We start from the raw sequence: 18,978 nt of genomic DNA, 5'->3' as shown, positions 1-18,978 counted from the left end.
AAACTCTTAAAAGTGGTGAATCGAGGGACCATTCTGGAGAGTGTGTGTGTGTGTGTGTGTGTGTGTGTGTGTGTGTGTGTGAGCATGGCAGTCTGGATATGTAGTGCAATGTCAATTCCAAAGAGATAGATGTTAGAACTGTACTGGATATTGGGTTAGGTGATAGAGCTTGTGATGGTCCGTCCCCATCAAGCCCTTCCCCTGAAAGCAGCTAAAGCAAGCATCTCTTACCCTCATGCTGCAACGTCTGAAGATGTCGTGTCGCGGTACCGGAGGAACATAGTTTGACTCACCCATCGACTGGTAGTCAGGTGGGCTAGCAAGAATGGGTGAGCTGGCACACAGAGACTCAGGCAGCTGGAAGCAGGAGGTAGGAGAGGGCGCAAAGGAGGATACAACATAGAGAAAGGCAATCAGCATCAACAACACAAAAGCAATCAACGAGGACGTTTGAGCTGCAGAACAAAATCAGTAGACAGCAAACAGTTCTTTGTATTTTTAGTGCTGTGGTCAAATTTCAACGGACTCACCTTTCCACCTTAAACCAGGCAAGCTGTTCATCACATTATAAGAACCCTTCAATGTTAGATTATGGAGATCTCTTGTTACAAACATCTTTGTACAGCTATGGCCAGAAGTTCTGCATCACCCTATAGAATTAACTCATTTTCTTTGAATTAAACCCGCTGAATAATGTTATGTTAACATATTGATTTACATACCGCTTTGTAGTTTTCCATATACCGTATTCCTTCAAATTTAAGAAGCACTTTTTCAAACATATTTTCCTTCTCAAAAATAGCCTGTGTCTTAAATTCGAACACAGGACAGTGATGCAAATATTAAAATCGTCGACAAAAGACGTGACTACCAGAGTACACAATGCAGCAACGTGACAGACTGCAGAGAAAAGACGAACAAAAACATTACCGCCCGATCTCGAATCATCCGTGACATACAGGTCATTATCTTCCTGAGGAATTTGAAGAGAAGCTTTTACAATTTCAGCTTTTCAATATTAGGCTCAGTTCTAACAAACAGTACCAGCTTAGACAGTACTTTTCAACATACCAAACAGTACCACAGATAACAAATTGGAAGACAAACAGGTGTGAGTAATGAGAAGCAGCACATAACTGTAATGCTCTGTGTGACAGCAGACGGCCGCAAACTGCCTCCATATGCGTAACTGAGGTTGTATCTTTGTAAATGCATATTTATTTGATATTTTATTTTTTCCTCAAATTGAGGGTGGGAAATTTGGGCTGCACCTTAAATTCGAGGGCGTCATATTAAAAGGAATATGGTACTTAACAAAAAAACAGAAATGTAACATTTCAAAATCTAACATGAAATACTGTACTACTATATCATTTTGTAGTTTCTTTGATTACTTGATGTTAAATAAAATATCTTAATGATGTTCATACAGTTTTTTGTTTTTTTTAATTATGTCTCAATCTGAAATTCTAGGTGATGCAAAAATTATTTTAGTGTTTTTTTTTGTTTTTTTTTTACTATGGCCTATTTCATATAATAATTACTGTAACACAAAATAGATGATGGTGTCACACTGACACGTTATGTTACTATACAGTACACGCAAGTAAAGCACATTGCCTCTCTGCTACTTTTGTTTGGTATGAGTCAGACTTTCTTTGCAATAAAATATAATAGAATGGAGACAGCATCTGACATTGTTTATGTCACTGATTGACTGAGTCCACATCTTGCATTTCACACCATTGGAGTCCATCAGTATTTCTGAAAGCTTCTCGCCCTTTTTCAACTGATTGAACGCAGTCAGTTTAAACTCTGTAGATTAGGAGTGTATATGCCTTCTTTTAATCGTGTTCTTAATTTTAAAGATTAAGTAGGTATCTGTTCTTTCATTTACTTTTCATCCTGTCTTTGTTGTCAGTTTTGGTGGTGGGGGTTCAGTTAGGGAGGGACTACTGTCATTTCCAGGAAAGGTTATTCATATATATATATATATATATATATATATATATATATATATATATATATATATATATATATATATTATAGACACGCAATGTGAACAGTGCATTCTCAAGAAATTATTACAATTGTCTTGTTACTGTTCCTGGGTCGAAAATTTGAAACCGGGACAAAATCAGGATTTTTGTAAAAGCTTCGGGACACAGGGACATTTGGTAGGTTTACTTTTAGGAATGTGCTAGTTGGGGTTTTGACCACCCAGCTAGAGAAGCACTTCATTATTTTACTTTACTGTCCAGTTTGGATGTATTTATGCCAATTATGTGAAGTTCTGAAGCGACAGAAATATTCCTCACAGAAGCTCTGATATGTTGTCAAGCCCAACCATCTTCTTACCTGCACCTGGAGTCCAGGGTTGACAAAGGGCATGGGTTTGTTTCTGGAAGGCTGAGGAAAAGAGGGAATTACAACATGTATCAGTGTATCATGCATAACGTTTAGGTGTTTGTAGTCGATATCAGAGCTTCACAAAAACCAAAAAAAAGTGTTGCTTAATGTTATAATAGTCACAGAAAGTAAAATGATTTTGAAGGTGTATAGAGGCCTATGGTTAATAAAGGTTAATGCTTTATGAACACAGTTCAGTTGATCCTCCAACAGGTATGTGACACGGAACTCCACTCAGATTTTTGTTTTTCAGCACAGGATCACAATGGTTAGAATGTATGAATTATTAAGAAATACCTTAACCCTTCTGAATTTGTGCACTACAACATTTGTATCTTTTTGTTATGGTACGTGTTCTTTATTATCAATTACTGTATTACTGTATTTCTGAACTAATGGAAATTAGGCAGGTGTAATAAAGTCACCAGTGTATTTATTTATCAAGTTTTCTCTAAATTTTAGTTTTTTTTAATTTTAGAATTTTATTCTCTATGCATCAATACTCACTTTTACTGGGGGAACAAAATGGAGTACACAACCCAGTGCATCATCAGTATCATTTTATACAGATGATATCTTATTTTACCTTATTATACAGATTATACCTTGCTCAGGCTTTCTCTCAAAGGTAAAATACACCTGTGACTGTATTAAACATGCAAACTATACCTACAAGGGCAGAAACAGTACTAAATGATAATAAAAACACACTGCATGTTATGAGGACTCAGAGGGTATAAAGTATTCCTTTAAAGTACAATACAATCTCTTCTGAAAGCTGTACAGGGCTCTCCTTTAATTCCCCTGTGTCTCAGGTATTGTTAGGGCTCTACAGTACCTTTGGCGGTGGCTCACTGATGGTGATCATGGGCTCGTAGAACTTGGTGCTTCTCACTCGACTCCGATTCCTTTCCTCATCCTGCTCCACTTCCATCTGGTGCATATCGCTAGAAAAACACAGAATGTGAGATACATTGAAATACAGTAGAGTGAAATACAATACAAGACTCTGCAAATTCGCTCAACTTTCATTTAGAACACCAATGGTGAGTGGTATATCCCAATGATCACAGTGCTGCTGTGCGTGTTTTTATGTTTATACTTATTTAGGAGAACAATGTTGGCATACAAGCTAAGAGAACTAGAAGGGGGTGCGTACCTGAGTTTACAGACAAGCTCGGTGAACCTCAGCCTCTCTCGGGGGTCATAGGTCCAGCAGCGGGTCATCAGGGTGTAGAGGGTGGGGGGGCACTCTTCAGGTTTGGGGAGTCGGACCCCCTGCTCCAGTTGGGCAATCACATCCTTGTTCTCCAGCCAGAAGAAAGGCTGCTTCCCTGTGCTCATGATCTCCCACATACACACCGCTGCAAGAATCAAAGCAGCCAAGAGCATTGTTAAAACAGAACCGCAGAGGTTTATAAACAGGAGCTGGGCAAAGAATTAGAATAACCTGCCATACTGCACGATCAGCATGGTCAGCCAAGATGATTACTAGTGTACACCTCAGTGTTGTGACATCATCACATACTAGCCAATGAGAATACCAATTATTAAAATGGAAAAGGGTAAATGCACTGTTAAGTCTAAAGCCATTCTTTTTCATGCATGTTGGTTATTGTGTATTTGTATTAATGTGCTGTAATACTGATCTCACTGAAGAGCATTTCACTTCTGACACGCTATATAAACCCGGAGTTTTTGCTGCAGAGAAAAAAAATAGTTGCACCATAGTCCCTTTAAAACCTTTTTTGTATCTCCTCTCGTTTGTAACCTTTCTTATGTTCTTATGCCTGTGATTGTTAGGGTGTGTGTGTATTAGTAGTGAGATTTGCAAAACACATATATTGTTCTTCAAAAATTCTGAACATGCTTATTTTATTACTATCATTTTGTTTTTTGTTGTTTATCTCTTGTTAACAACATGAACTTCTAAAAAGTACAGGGAAGGTGTTAAAGTGGACACCCCTATTAGTCATTTTTATACTGGTCTCATGACACAAACTGTACCATGCTCAGGCCTGCTCAGCAACAGTGCCAATGTTATGCAATGGACCCGGACAAGAAAGAAAGCTTAACAAATGAACAAACGAACGAAAGGGTCAAACGTACCAAACATCCAGACATCACTGGCCGAGGTGAAGCGCCTGAAGTTGATAGATTCCGGAGCCATCCACTTGATCGGCAGACGGGTTACAGAAGCTGCACACAGAGACAAAGGCAATGAGCTCTACGCGCTGTGAAGGAGAGCTTCAGCAAATACAGTCATCTGTATTATTCTTAAAAGTTACACTACGTAACTTAGCACATTGCTTTGTCATTTAATGTGTGTATTTGTCCCCCTTTTGTTTGTAATCGTGTTGAGTGGTTCTGAATTAAGTTGCTCCTGGGTGCAATTTTAAACTTTTTTTAAATATGTTTTTACAGTGGCCTGTAACTAGGTGTGGCTCATACTCTGTACTGTATTAGCCTTTCAACTCTTGGAGGTTGTACCAGTGTAATACTATACTATACTATACTATACTATACTATACTATCCTATACTATAGAGCAGGTAGAGCCAAATGATCGAAATGAGACAGTCAAAGGCAATGCCAGGGCACATGGGATTTAAGATTGCTAACAACTGTTAAGTCCAGTTCCCACCTTTATAATACTCTTCTTCCTCTAAGTACCGCGACAAGCCGAAATCCCCCAGCTTCACACAGTCTGGGGCTGCAACTAAAATGTTCCTTACTGCAATGTCCCTGTGAAAACATGGAAACTTGTTTCAATTAAAACGAACACATCACATGTAAGGGTATTCATGGAATCGCAAAATAATTAATAATCAAGCTTTAAGCAGGTTGGCTTGACCAGAGTTGTTAAAAAAAAAAAAATGTATTGAACAAACCTTTATTTTAGCCCCAATTCACCAGTGCAATGAAGATCTAAGCAGTGAATTCTGGCATGTTACTGAACTCTGGAGACAAGGCTCAACCTGACTTGTCTCTGTCTGACTGTCTGGAGCCTGATCAGTTAGGATCACTGTGGTGCATTGTGGTGAACCAGTCGCAGATGAGTTTTACTCCTAGCCCTTAGAAGTACAACAGCCAATGCATTGCTCCCTAGCTACAACTGGCAAGCTCTCAATCACACACTAGTGAAAACATTATAGAGCAAACTACTATTTTTAACATGCAACAAGACATTTTCGGTCTCTGTCTAGGCACCAGCGGTTTGTGAGAGTTGGCATTCGGTTTCCTACCTGTGCACCATGTTAACTCCCTCGAGGTAGGCTAGCGCTTTGCAGATCTGCAGGGAGTAGAGGACGAGGGTCACAGTCCTCAGCGTGTTCTTGTTCTCAACAAGGTACTGTCCAAGCTGAGAGGGAAAGAGAGGGCATTAGGCTGGTGGGCTAGGTAATAATACATCACTTTCACTTTAACGTATCACTTTCAGTTTAACAATATATCATTTTATCCCTGCTGGGACACTGGATTTTATTACACCGCCTAACCCTGGTTCTGATAGGATTATCCCTACAATAGGGGGTTAATGCAATATGCAAAATATTGTAATAAAATCGAGCTGTGGTTTATCCCTGCAGGGTACCGGTTGATCAAGTACAGCATATTTGCAAAACGACAACACAAATGTAACTAATGAAATAGTTTAAGTGCCCTGTGAGAATGTGTATTCATATAGAACCATATGATAATTAATAACAGATATTACAGTTTAAAAAAATAAATAGTGTGCAAATTCAGAGGTCATAAAGTTTAAAGGCGTGTCGCTTAAAAATATACAACCTATCTACTCCCAATTGTCAATTTACAATTCTAAAACAAAAAAGAAACACAAAACTGTTTACAAGCCTCTATAAAACGCAGTATCTCCATGACCCTTACCTCTCCGTATTTGTAAAGTTCCATGACAATCCACACCGGGTCCTCTTCAATGATTCCTATCAACTTCACTATGTGTGGATGGTCCAGAGTTTTCATGATGACTGAAAGAAAGCGAGAAATGTTACCGCTGGTACCTGGGACCTTGGGGTTTAAATATGAGCCTGATGTTTGTTGTACTTTTCTAACTGACCTTTTTTATGCAGCTTATAAACAGGTTACTATATGCATTCAGTGGCAACCATCAAGTTAAGAGTGTATTTCTCTTGGATGTGTCAGGACACAAGCGAATTTGAATAATAGGGAGCCAATGAACACCTTTAAACCTGTAATAAGTAAATAAATCTAAATAAAAAAATAAAAAAACATGCTGATATTAACATAAATAATCTGTTTATGTAGAGTCTGTTGTGGTTTTAACATTTATCATTCTTTGTCATTGACATTAAGAGTGTGAGACACTCTTGATGACTTAAGTGTAGTTAGATTCCGAGGGGGGTGTGACTTACATGTTAACTAACCATGAACAACACGTGTTAATAGTCAGTTGTTAAAATAAAGTTTGACTGAAAACATTACTGCGCATAGTTTTGCCTTAAAGGGTTCTACATGAAATGCCTGATGTGGTTTTTCAGATTTTCTCCGGCACCGGCCCTACATACCTGCTTCACTCATGAACTTCTCCTTGACATCAGGAGAACAGTCCTTACACGTCTTCACTGCCACTGATATCCGCTGCCCTTTCTACAAAGAAAATGAACACAGTGAGGCCGTGGTGTTGAGCAGACCCCTCAACAGGCTTGTGCTAGGAGTTAAACACACTGGACTGACCACCACCCTTTGCAAAAGAAATACCATCATTTAGTGCATTTAAATTAATAAAATCCTCCTCTCCTTTTTTAGCCTGTGTACACGGCAGCCAAAAATGCTTTCAACCCACAAGGCAAGATGTGTTGGACCTTGATGATCACAATGAAGAAGCGGGATGGAGAAAACCATCGTGTTTCTGATAAAGTGGTTACACAGCTCACAGGTCTCTTCCTACTTACTTTATAAATCCCTTCGTGCACCTCTCCAAAGAATCCTTCTCCCAGAATCCTCCCCAGGACTATATCATCTCGGGAGAGGCCGTATTTTACAACTACAGCAAAGAAACATAAGAGGAAAGAGTTACACAAACATGACAGACAACTCGAGTCAAGTTAGAGGGGAGAAACTACTGTGACTATAAATATGCGGTACTGAAAAGCTAACCCTTGTTAGAAACTCATCCCTTTTTGCAGCTATCTTTATACAGCTTGTTAGATACTTTTATTCTCGGATATATGTTGAAGTTCAACAAATGTGGTAAATGTAAAGCACAGCACATGTGTAGTTGCTGCTATCAAGTGATGATGTCAATTTAAAATTAGCCTCATACGTTTAAATACACGTCTATTCTTAAACGCACATATACACACAGCTGACAAGTGTGTTCTTAAACAGCACATAACACACCTACTAAATAAATGTACAGTACATCTTGTTATTGTTAAAAAATAGATGTTAGCAACAGATGTAAGAAAGAAAACAGCAACAAAAGTAGCAATTTGATTAAATGTGGATGATATAAAATAAATCTATTTTTTTCTTACCAGACTTTGACATTTCATCTGGTATTTCTGCATAAATATCAGACCCTGTCAAACAGAAAAGGAAACTGAGCTTAGGGTTAAAAGAGCACGAGCACAGTCGATCAGCCTTACCAAAAACTACCCTTGCTGTTGCTGTAAATGAGGATCATCCAAAGAGACAGCTTAAAGCTTCTCTTTTGTAAAACAACACGTATATCTCTAATGTACAAAAGCATCCTTTCACTCCCGGGGTGAGGACTTTCCGGTCTATGATTTGCCTTTACATAACATGAATTCTCACAAGGAGGAGTCAATTTTAATGATGGATCTTTATGCCATCATCCTAAAATGCAAAAACCTGATTTTTCTGCATACCTCATTTCACATATGATATGTGTTGATTGTAATTAAGTCCACACCAGGGGGGGGGGGACGTTAGCAGGATTAATATGGCATTTAAGAGCGGTGGTTGATCATTAAAATAACCACAATATGTCCAACCATATGTGCTGCATTATTTCTTAACATTCCCGTCAGTGCAGTTCAAATGGTTGCTTAAATAATGTGTGGATATCAAACTGTGTCACTTACCAAAGCTTTGTCTTTGAAAATCTCTGGACTTTCTGTCGCCTTCATCTCTGACAGGGGCAAAAAGACATGAAATCACCTGGGTTATCTACAATCAGGTTGGTGCTGCAATGGGTTTGAGTTCTTGCTTCGTGAGATATGAGGCACCACTCACAAAACTTTTTTAGAGTGGATTTAATTTTTCTATGTGTTTTTTGTTTTTACTGTAACCTGTTCTAGGTGTACACACATATACTGGGGTTCAGCTGGGAAAGACACTATACAAGTCTAAAGATTGTGATTGTGGTTGTCCCTGTCCAATTTACCTCCCTAAATATCAGCAGAGTCATTATAATGTTGTGTCTAGACCAGGGGAGACCATTTGGCACCCCTTTCAACCTTATTTTTCATACTCCTTACAAGTAAAACACCAAAAGCTTAAACATCTTTAACAGACCTTATAAAAAGCAGAACTATATTTACATTTCTTACAAAACAAAGATCCTGGTCTATGTTTTAGAGAAAGTCCTTGGTTTTATAATGGCTACACAGCAGTAGTGAAGCGATCAGGGTTAATAATTAAATTAGTGTCATCACTTTCGAGTGAAATAGGGTTTAATCCTAAAAGATACGTTCTGGGGATACACAGCTGCCTGGTTTAACTCTAAAATCAGAGTCCACATGTGCTGTCCAAATGACTGGTCTTCAGATAACAAAGATATTCACATACAAAAGAGCAACAGCATAACAGTATTCCTCTGTAATAAATGGACAGTGAAGAGACAACATAATGATCTTGGTCAGCATGTGTGACTATTTCACTTCATCAATTATTTGTCCAAAGACACTGGGATGATCCAAAACCCTTGGATACTGGTACCAAGTATGTGATACAGTACCGTTATATCAAAGCATTTTTGCAAATAGTCACAGCATCTATGTACATGCAATTACATTAATAACATGTAAACACAAAGCAAGAGAATACAATGAATACATACGTGGGGATTCCAGGGAGAGAATGTCGTTGATCTTTGTCTGCAAAATAAAAGAAAAAAACTAAACTACAATCTGATGTCCTAATTCAATTAAAACTGTGACCCCCTCCATGTCCCTGTGTAATTGTACATGTGAAGTTTCTTTATTCTTCATAACGCTATACTTTATAAGGCGTACATTTTTTCAGTCTTAGCAAGGAAGTTTCTCGTAACCTATAGAGTGCACAGAAACAGTTTCAACATTTTTATATGTCACCTCCATTACAGTACGTCCCCTTCATTTGCATCATCCCCAGTGCGGGATAATAACAGAAGCAGCTATCTGCTATCTAACGATTCCAGCTGGTTTACTGAGTATATTTTTACTACGGGTCTCAAGTACTTGGTTTCCTCTGTCTCATGATCTATGTTGCATGTAATACAGCACAGCCCCACAAAGTTTCCAATGGGGAGCACAGAACACCAGTGGGGTCCTATTACTTGTAACACAGGAAGTGAACTAGTGTTGCAGTAGGAACAATGGGCTTCACCAGTCTGGAAAACAAAATGATGAGTATACAAGTAACAGAAGGCCTGTAAGGCTACTGTACCACTAACGAGAGGCAAGAAAAATGTAGTCAACCCTCAGTTATTACAGGCGTAATATCTAGTCCTATAAAGACGTTCTCATTTATAAATCTCAAATTATAACTTGTTTGACCCAGAAGCACATCTAATAACTACAGACATTCTGTGTTTATAGTTACAATACACATTTAATAGTAGTACAGTGTTTCACGTTAGATTTCGAAATGTCACATTTGCCAATCAGTTTTTTCATTAAGTATATGGAAAACCACAATGCGGTATGCAATTCATTTTGTTAACGTAACATTATTTAGAAGGTTTCATTCGACTTTATGAAGCAACATTTCTTAATTCTATCGGTTGCTGCAAAACGTTTGGCGGCAGCTGTAACATACTGTACTGTGTGTGTAGCTCATGATTTAAACTATTCAACATTATTTTATTTTATTTATACTGTGCAAATAGTAAATTACTGTATTTTGATCACCACTACAGATCCTATTTGAGTTTCAGTTAATGGTGTCCTGCAGCTTTTGCATGTACAGTATACAGCCTTGTGTACAGAGTACAGCATTCAGAAGTGCTGTTTTTTTAAAATCAGGAGCCAGTCTCTTTCTATATAAACAGTAATGACACGGTCCTCCAAGCTGCAAAGCACCCTCCCTTTACAGCAACCAGCTTTGAAACAAAGCTCTAATCAAAGAAGTGTGTGGGGAAATGTAAGTGTACTCCAGCAACTGGAAATCCTTGAACAACGCCATTGTGCTGTATCGATCTTGCCCGTCACCTTGCTGTGTGTGTTTAGCCCAGACTTAAATGGTTGTGATGATCCACGACTAGGGCTGTATTTTTTTTCACTGTAAAAAAATTGCTTATTTCATGGTCTAAAAATTGGTATTTTAAGATATTTCAAGATTAAACATATTTATTAAAGCAGAAAAAAATAGCGTTGTCACACTCAAAATTGATCATTTTCTCTATACATCAAATGTTCCTAAATATTTCCACAGGTAAATGCTTACCAGAAAAACAGTAAATGCTATTCTATTTTCACCAATAGTCAATTCCCAACGGCTATTGATTAGGTAAAAAGGATTGAAGATCTCGTGCCTGGCCGGGGCAGGAGGCGGGTTTGTGAAAACGAAACAAAAGCAAAGTGAGCCGTGAGTACACAGACTTTTTATAATTGTGATGATTAATCCGCCGAACCGAAGTTATAAAATAAAAACATAAATAAATGTAAAAATAACAACAGATACACGAAATGCCCCTTTCTTGTACGGGACAGAACGATCTTTAGCAGAAATATTTCTGATCTTTAATGCAGCTGCTGTCTTTTTCATTGAAGCAGTGTGTGCAATCATTGACCGTAAATTACAGTCAAGTACCTTATTTTTCAGTATGTATTATCACTATGATGTGTTATTTGTTTTCCTACAGAAAGTAACCCAAATGCAAACTCAAGTATTGTTTTTCAGTAAAATGACCAGACACCTGAACTGGTTCCCTCATTATTAGTTGCTGCTATGATAGTAGATCAAGAAATAAAAGCCATTTGGTGTTAGATTCAGAAGAGCAGGCATTGCATTCAGGTGGCCAGTCTAGCACCAGGACTCTCTTACCTTTATTCTGTCTGACAATCAGGGAGCTAACCTCTCCACTCTGTAACCGACAGTAACCGTCAATCAAGTCAGCCATGTTCTCTGCTATTGCCAAGGAGGAGGTCTTAATGGACAAGGGCTGTTAAAACCAAATGAATATGTAGAGTATACCCATGCAGTTAGTACAATAGTACTGCCCCTTGGATTAGCTAATATAAGTAATACATTGGTACAGTATATCTTGGTGGCTTGCTATGTCCCTTAGCTTGTCTACATGCTCAGTTTACAGAATCATTTAAGGTACCAGTATTCACATTTTACTTTTTAATGGTTTTCTAAAAATCTATGGCAGAATTCAATAGTTTTATATCCTGACATTTTTCTTCAAATTAGTGTTTTAAATATAATACAAATCCGGTATCAATTGTATTTGTTTGCTATGTTTTTATATTTAATTGCTATTATTTTATTTTTTCAAAAAAACATGTTAAATATTGTTTATAATTCTTAACACTCATTTAAAATATGTCAGTGAATATCACTTTAATAGCCTAAAAACAAAAGCCTAATATTTTTGTCAATGATTAGTTTTTATGAAAAAAAATATACATATATAAAATTAATAAAACAGTTGATCACTACTCCTTTATTAAAAAACAGACATAAATATCATGTGAATTAAGGTATGCGAGTTGAGCCCAATCACCTGAAAACAGTTTCATAAAAATGTGTTCTATCTCTCTCTCACCCCCCCCCCCCCCCCCAAAGCAGTTTTTGTGTTTTGAAGCTGAAAGCAGTTGGTTTACCTGTCTGGCTCCAGCTATGTCCAGGTGAACCATGGTCTTTCCTTCGTCCAGTGTGGAAAATTTGATGCTTTTAATCTGTTGGAACTCCGCTAAACAAGTGGGCTGGAAAATCATTTCTATGTTTACCAACAAATACAGTCATCCAAAGAAGTTACTTTTTACAGAGTTCTGAGCCGAAAACATGAATAAATGATTACAGCACAAAAATAACACAAAGAACCAGCAATCAGAAACCAATTTCCTAATAGAATATTAAATATTCCACATTAAAACATTTCTGTGATGTCACCTTTTGATTTTTTCATTGATTCATTCTATGAATCTTCTAACTAAAAGTGGATGCGCGGCTTTGAAGAGAAGGGGAGTGCAGTGCAGATATGATTGATTAACAAATCCACAGTTTGTGCTACGAATCCACAGAAAACTGATGATTTGTGAACAAAACCACAGTCCAAACAATTAAACAGAAAAGCGAATATGATTGTGTGTTGTTTTGGGGACAGGAGCAGGGGCTCCTCCCTAGTTCATCCAGCCAATCTATCAATTAACCTCCCTATTTAAGCCCTGGGTCGAACACTCATTCTCTGTCTTGCTTTTTGCGTTTGTGTATTGCCAAACCCCCACATGTCGTTTTCATTCCTGCCGTCTGTGCTTTGCCAGGCTTTCACTTGCATTGTTACATTTTTCTGTGCTTTGGTTGTGGTAAATTAATGGAGCGGTACGCCCTAGTTTGTTTTAATTTATATGCATTTTAATTAGTGGGCTCTGCCATACCTCTATCGGCTTCACGGTGTCTGCGTATGCCCACGCAGCTCTGCGTTTTGTCCGCTGTGTTCTGCTTTTTGTCCGCCGTGCTTTGCGTTTTGCTGCGCTCTTACAGTGGCTTGAGAAAGTATTGACCCCCCCTTGGCATTTTTCCTATTTTGTTGCCTTACAACCTGGAATTAAAATTGATTTTTATTTGGATTTCATGTAATGGACATACACAAAATAGTCCAAATAGGCTATTAAGCCTCTAAATAAGATCTGGTGCAACCAATTACCTTCAGAAGTCACATAATTAGTTCAATAAAGTCCACCTGTGTGCAATCTAAGTGTCACATGATCTGTCACATGATCTCAGTATATATACACCTGTTCTGAAAGGCCCCAGAGTCTGCAACACCACCAAGCAAGCGGCACCATGAAGACCAAGGAGCTCTCCAAACAGGTCAGGGACAAAGTTGTGGAGAAGTACAGATCAGGGTTGGGTTATAAAAAAATATCCGAAACTTTGAACATCCCACAGAGCACCATTAAAGCCATTATTAAAAAATTGAAAGAATATGGCACCACAACAAACCTGGCAAGAGTGGGCCGCCCACCAAAACTCACGGACCAGGCAAGGAGGGCATTAATCAGAGAGGCAACAAGAGACCAAAGATAACCCTGAAGGAGCTGCAAAGCTCCACAGCGGAGATTGGAGTATCTGTCCATACGACCACTTTAAGCCGTACACTCCACAGAGCTGGGCCTTATGGAAGAGTGGCCAGAAAAAAGCCATTGCTTAAAGAAAAAAATAAGCAAACACGTTTGGTGTTCGCCAAAAGGCATGTGGGAGACTCCCCAAACATATGGAAGAAGGTACTCTGGTCAGATGAGACTAAAATTGAGCTTTTTGCCAATCAAGGAAAACGCTATGTCTGGTGCAAACCCAACACCTCTCATCACCCTGAGAACACAATCCCCACAGTGAAACATGGTGGTGGCAGCATCATGCTGTGGGGATGTTTTTCATCGGCAGGGAGTGGGAAACTGGTCAGAATTGAAGGAATGATGGATGGTGCTAAATACAGGGAAATTCTTGAGGGAAACCTGTTTCAGTCTTCCAGAGATTTGAGACTAGGACGGAGGTTCACCTTCCAGCAGAACAATGACCCTAAGCATACTGCTAAAGCAACACTCGAGTGGTTTAAGGGGAAACATTTAAATGTCTTGGAATGGCCTAGTCAAAGCCCAGACCTCAATCCAATTGAGAATCTGTGGTATGACTTAAAGATTGCTGTACACCAGCGGAACCCATCCAACTTGAAGGAGCTGGAGCAGTTTTGCCTTGAAGAATGGGCAAAAATCCCAGTGGCTAGATGTGCCAAGCTTATAGATACGTACCCGAAGAGACTTGCAGCTGTAATTGCTGCAAAAGGTGGCTCTACAAAGTATTGACTTTGGGGGGGTGAATACTTATGCACGCTCAAGTTTTCTGTTTTTTTGTCTTACTTCTTGTTTGTTTCACAATAAAAAATATTTTGCATCTTCAAAGTGGTAGGCATGTTGTGTAAATCAAATGATACAAACCCCCAAAAAATCTATTTTAATTCCAGGTTGTAAGGCAACAAAATAGGAAAAATGCCAAAAATGGGGGGTCAATACTTTCGCAAGCCACTGTACTTGTTTGTACAATCCCAAGCCTGCCGTCTCTGTGTCGCTGACCCGTTCAGGCTCCAGAATTAGTAGCAACACATTCCTTCATACTAAAATAGTTCATTACCGCCACACCCCTTATGCTCACGACTGTGTTCCTTCTGTCTACATTCATTCTGGAGTGGCAATGCTTTGTTACCCTCACCTCTGAGGGAACATTATCAAAGTGGACGATTCTATTCAGGTACACCAAGATAATTATTAAGTAAATGCTCTAGGTTAAAACGTGCAACAAGTGTCCCTCCCTTGCCAGAACCTCAAACCAGAAGGTGGCTGGAAACATATTGAGTCACTGGATGTCCTGTACTCACCTTGGCCTCTTTGCTGGACCGCTGGCGAATCCCTTTGGATCCAATGACCAGGTCCACTGCAATACTCCATCCTTGCTATTAAAAATAAAAGATTACCATGTGTCATTATAGCTATGTTTCTATAGGCTTTCGGGATGGACTACAACTATATTTCTACTTGACACATGCACCTCTGCAAATTACTATCCAAACCAAGGGTTTAACATCTATTTCGTACCACTCATGCGCACAAGAATTATTATGACTGCCCACCCCCACACTTTTTCTTTTGATTCTGTGTTTGTATTTTATACTTTGATTTGAAATATGCAGATATTCAACATTCAGAACTTTTCCTGGTTCCTAATCACTTCATGTTGTTTTGTAGTTAAAATTAACTTCCTGTTATAGCTGAAATCAGGCCACATGACCGAAAGCAAAGGTACCACGATGCAGCACTTAATCTGAAGTGCAGAACAAGCACAATAAGGTGGTGGTGGGGGCAGTGATAATGTTAATAAAGCTAATAGGAGGTGAGAAAATTATTCTATAGCATTCTTTGAGACAGCCTCATAGTTCTTACAACACAGGGCTAGCAATACAAACGTCCTGCCTATCTGACAGAAATCCACCCCATGAAGCTCTTGAATATTCTGCACACTCTTACAATGGGTCTATCTATAGTGTCTCATAAGCATTCAGAAAATACAAGCGACTTTGTGTGTGTGTGCGTGTGAGAGAGAGACTCACATCCAGTTCACAGGGGTAGACTTCCTCATCAAAGTTTGAGAAGTTGCTGAAGGTATCAAAGAACTTCATGATGCACTGCTCCTCGTTGAGGGTGGAATACTGCTGGAAGGTCTGCTGAATCATCTTCCGAAACTGCTTGGCCTACAAAACACAAACCACTGAGCCATCTATACAGGTACCAGTATGTGGAAATCTGCAGTACATCTCTAAGCTTAGACTGAGATTTCACTGCTTTGTTAGATACATCTCCCAGTTACATTTCAATGAAAACACATTTTGGGCAGGACATTAAGCATATTTTAAGATTATTCCATATTGCAAAAAAGACTCTATTCCTAGTTCATAAATGTGTTTGCCACTCACTCTTATATTGTGCTCCAGTCTCAGTGAAACAAGTGCAGTAAAAATAACATCTTATACATTACCATTCACTTCATAGCTCTCAAGTTTTCCCATATGAAAGACGCACACATTGAGTCCTATTCACAAAACGTAAAGAACTGTCTATAAAGAGTGCATGTTTTATATAGGGAACCCTCCTCTCTCTTAATCTCAATCTCAGCATTGAGGCTGTGGAGGCCCTAGCAGTGATCATACTGATCACTTCGGGTACCTTATAACCATCCTGCAACTGCTTAGGAAAGAAGAGATCAAGACCCACGTCCTTCCTGAAATAAAAAAGATGGGATTTTTAGTCTAGAATAAAATACGGCCATTCACACAGGTTCAGTTGCCCCCTGTTTAGGTGAAAGATAAAGGGACTTTTATAATTCTCTGTGCTGTTTCTCTTTAGATGATTATTTACCAGGCTTACTAACTCATGGCTCCTAAATGCTGAATTTCTTAAAAATAGCCACTAGCGGTGTGCACCTATAATGCAACTGTGATGAAGTAAAGGGAAAATTACAGTCACACACCCCTAGTGGTCACTTAACCTAATTTCATATCGTTTTTACGCGTTAAAAAACCAAAGTACGCACTAAATTTAAATTGAATGCGTAAAAATACACACAGCAATTTTGCTGCACAGCTTGTTTGCCTCCCCTTCCGCCTCTCCTAAAACTTCCACTAACAACTACATCTCCCAGAATACAATGTCTTCAGTTACTAGGAAACTGTACACAAGAAAAAAACAGCCCAGTAAACTTTATCCAATCTCTGGCTAGCCCTGTTGTCTTTGCAGCCAATCACAGTAAGAATAAGAAAATTTCAAAGCTATACAGGTTGAACTGTCAACACCCAGTCCAGCTACAAATCCACCTGGAACCATCGGAGGCAGCAACCGCTAAAAAATAGGTGCCTATAACATTAAACAAACTGTTTTATAATGTATTAATGTATTTCCTTATTTTATTTATCTGTATGGCTTTATATTAATGTATTAACATGTTCACTGGGTTTATAAATTTAATGTTAAAATATCAGTAACGTAATTTACTTGCAGAGCCAGTGTGATACCTCGAAATAAAATGCGCTGAGCCAATAAAGAACCTTGTAGAACACACATGTGGTTGTACAGTGGTTCAAAGTAACACTGCAGTTAAAATGGAAGGGTCTTTTTTAATGCCTACCCTATTACCATTAAAGACTGTTCAATGTTCTTGAGATTACTCATGACTTCAAGGTTATGTTGCATTTTAACCCCCTGAAAATACATTTTACTCTCTGTGTTAAAATTAGAGGGTAAGTTACTCCCAGACCCAAAACCTTATCTGGAGCACTGTGCATACTTTGTGGTTGACACTAAGCCTGGGAGTAACGGTCTAAGCAGAGAACCACATTAAACAGATAAGAAGTGTAATAATATTACAGAAATGTGCAAGATATAACATAGTACTTTAACTAAAATATGTGTGAAAGGATTTCACATATGTACTTTAAACAGTAATTTTATACACGTGAAGATAAACACTGACTAATAACAATTAGAATCTATGCATTACAATATTAAATATGATAAGACATATAATACTTCAGCTTGGCTGCAGTAATTAACCCCATAAGTGGTGATAAATGGAGCTAACCCTGTACTAGCAAAATATCAAAATCCATTTTTATAGAATACATTTTTCAGTGCACTTTAGAACTTGTTGGCACAATATCTGAAATACATTACCAACCCTGGTCCTTAAATAACCCTAATTTTGCCTTTTTTGTTATAATGAGAAACTAAACATTGCTGCTGGATGTGAACTGTAACTACAGCGATCGGTACATGTATATCAGATGGCAATGCAAACAATTTCATGTACCAGCAAAGTGCACTGGCAGCTCCTAACCAGAAGAGAGCACTTGGAGTTTTTCAAAACATTGCGTGGTTTGTCCAGCACAAATGCACCAGGAGGATCCACCCTTTAAATAGCATCTTTTGCTGGTGTTTGTGTCAAATTGTGATTTAACTTGAGATGTAGGTTTATCCTGGAAGCCCTCTACCTGTGCCTATCCCTATATTTCCCAGCAGAGGTCAGTGGAGATGAGAGGAAGGAAATTGGGTAGACAAGCCAAAAACATTAAGCAGCAAATGCACATCACTTACTCCAGGAGTTCATAGTTAGATTTCTTCTCTAGAGCATTTGGACTCATGTCTTTACAAAATCTCCTGTTAAGAGAGAATAAATAAATAAATTAAACTGTTCACATATTGCACATGTAGGTGAGAGTTCAGTTGTTCTGCTGACTTGACCTCTGGATGCAGCTGAAACCGAGTCTTACCTGATCTCTAGGCAGCCCAGCTGCAAAGCCATCCCATCACTCACTTTGCTAGCGCAGTACTGCATGTAGTCACAGCGGACCTGCGCAGGGAGAAGAAAGCTCAGTTCATACCCCTGCTCCCCATTTATTCACTTAGAGTTCATGGAAGGACAATATCCTAGATGTTCCAATTTCCTTTATTGTGTTATGAATGTCCCTTTTAAATTATATCCCTAAAAGAGTTTTGTCATGCTTTCCCCATGGTTATACCGTGAGTTTATCATAGTTTGCTTGGATTTTTAATATGCTTCACCACACCTCTCCTGTCTTTACAATGCTTGC

The 18,978-nt window shown here is 38.6% G+C and overlaps 1 protein-coding gene across 3 annotated transcripts in view; it reads right to left on the bottom strand.

Moving 5' to 3' along the window:
- LOC121316233 (protein-tyrosine kinase 2-beta-like) overlaps nucleotides 1–18,978 on the bottom strand; it is a 60,881-nt gene that overhangs the window by 6,531 nt on the left and 35,372 nt on the right. For 2 of the 3 annotated variants that reach the window (XM_041251163.1, XM_041251164.1), the window contains exons 5-24: nucleotides 18,658–18,737; nucleotides 18,482–18,544; nucleotides 16,559–16,613; nucleotides 15,946–16,086; nucleotides 15,217–15,291; nucleotides 12,446–12,547; nucleotides 11,661–11,778; nucleotides 9,475–9,511; nucleotides 8,498–8,544; nucleotides 7,928–7,972; nucleotides 7,343–7,434; nucleotides 6,956–7,037; nucleotides 6,297–6,397; nucleotides 5,654–5,769; nucleotides 5,053–5,153; nucleotides 4,519–4,608; nucleotides 3,569–3,773; nucleotides 3,248–3,356; nucleotides 2,359–2,409; nucleotides 232–357 (exon numbers count right to left, since the gene is read on the bottom strand). In XM_041251163.1, coding sequence (XP_041107097.1) covers nucleotides 232–357; nucleotides 2,359–2,409; nucleotides 3,248–3,356; nucleotides 3,569–3,773; nucleotides 4,519–4,608; nucleotides 5,053–5,153; nucleotides 5,654–5,769; nucleotides 6,297–6,397; nucleotides 6,956–7,037; nucleotides 7,343–7,434; nucleotides 7,928–7,972; nucleotides 8,498–8,544; nucleotides 9,475–9,511; nucleotides 11,661–11,778; nucleotides 12,446–12,547; nucleotides 15,217–15,291; nucleotides 15,946–16,086; nucleotides 16,559–16,613; nucleotides 18,482–18,544; nucleotides 18,658–18,737 — 1,836 coding nt within the window. The remainder of the gene's footprint in view (nucleotides 1–231; nucleotides 358–2,358; nucleotides 2,410–3,247; nucleotides 3,357–3,568; nucleotides 3,774–4,518; nucleotides 4,609–5,052; nucleotides 5,154–5,653; nucleotides 5,770–6,296; nucleotides 6,398–6,955; nucleotides 7,038–7,342; nucleotides 7,435–7,927; nucleotides 7,973–8,497; nucleotides 8,545–9,474; nucleotides 9,512–11,660; nucleotides 11,779–12,445; nucleotides 12,548–15,216; nucleotides 15,292–15,945; nucleotides 16,087–16,558; nucleotides 16,614–18,481; nucleotides 18,545–18,657; nucleotides 18,738–18,978) is intronic. The other variant, XM_041251165.1, reaches the window with a different exon arrangement.

The sequence above is a fragment of the Polyodon spathula genome, chromosome 5 (genome assembly GCF_017654505.1).
Source record: "Polyodon spathula isolate WHYD16114869_AA chromosome 5, ASM1765450v1, whole genome shotgun sequence".
Taxonomy (NCBI): Eukaryota; Metazoa; Chordata; class Actinopteri; order Acipenseriformes; family Polyodontidae; genus Polyodon; species Polyodon spathula.
Note: the sequence above shows the minus strand (reverse complement) of the source record. Positions and strands in the feature narration are given on the sequence as shown.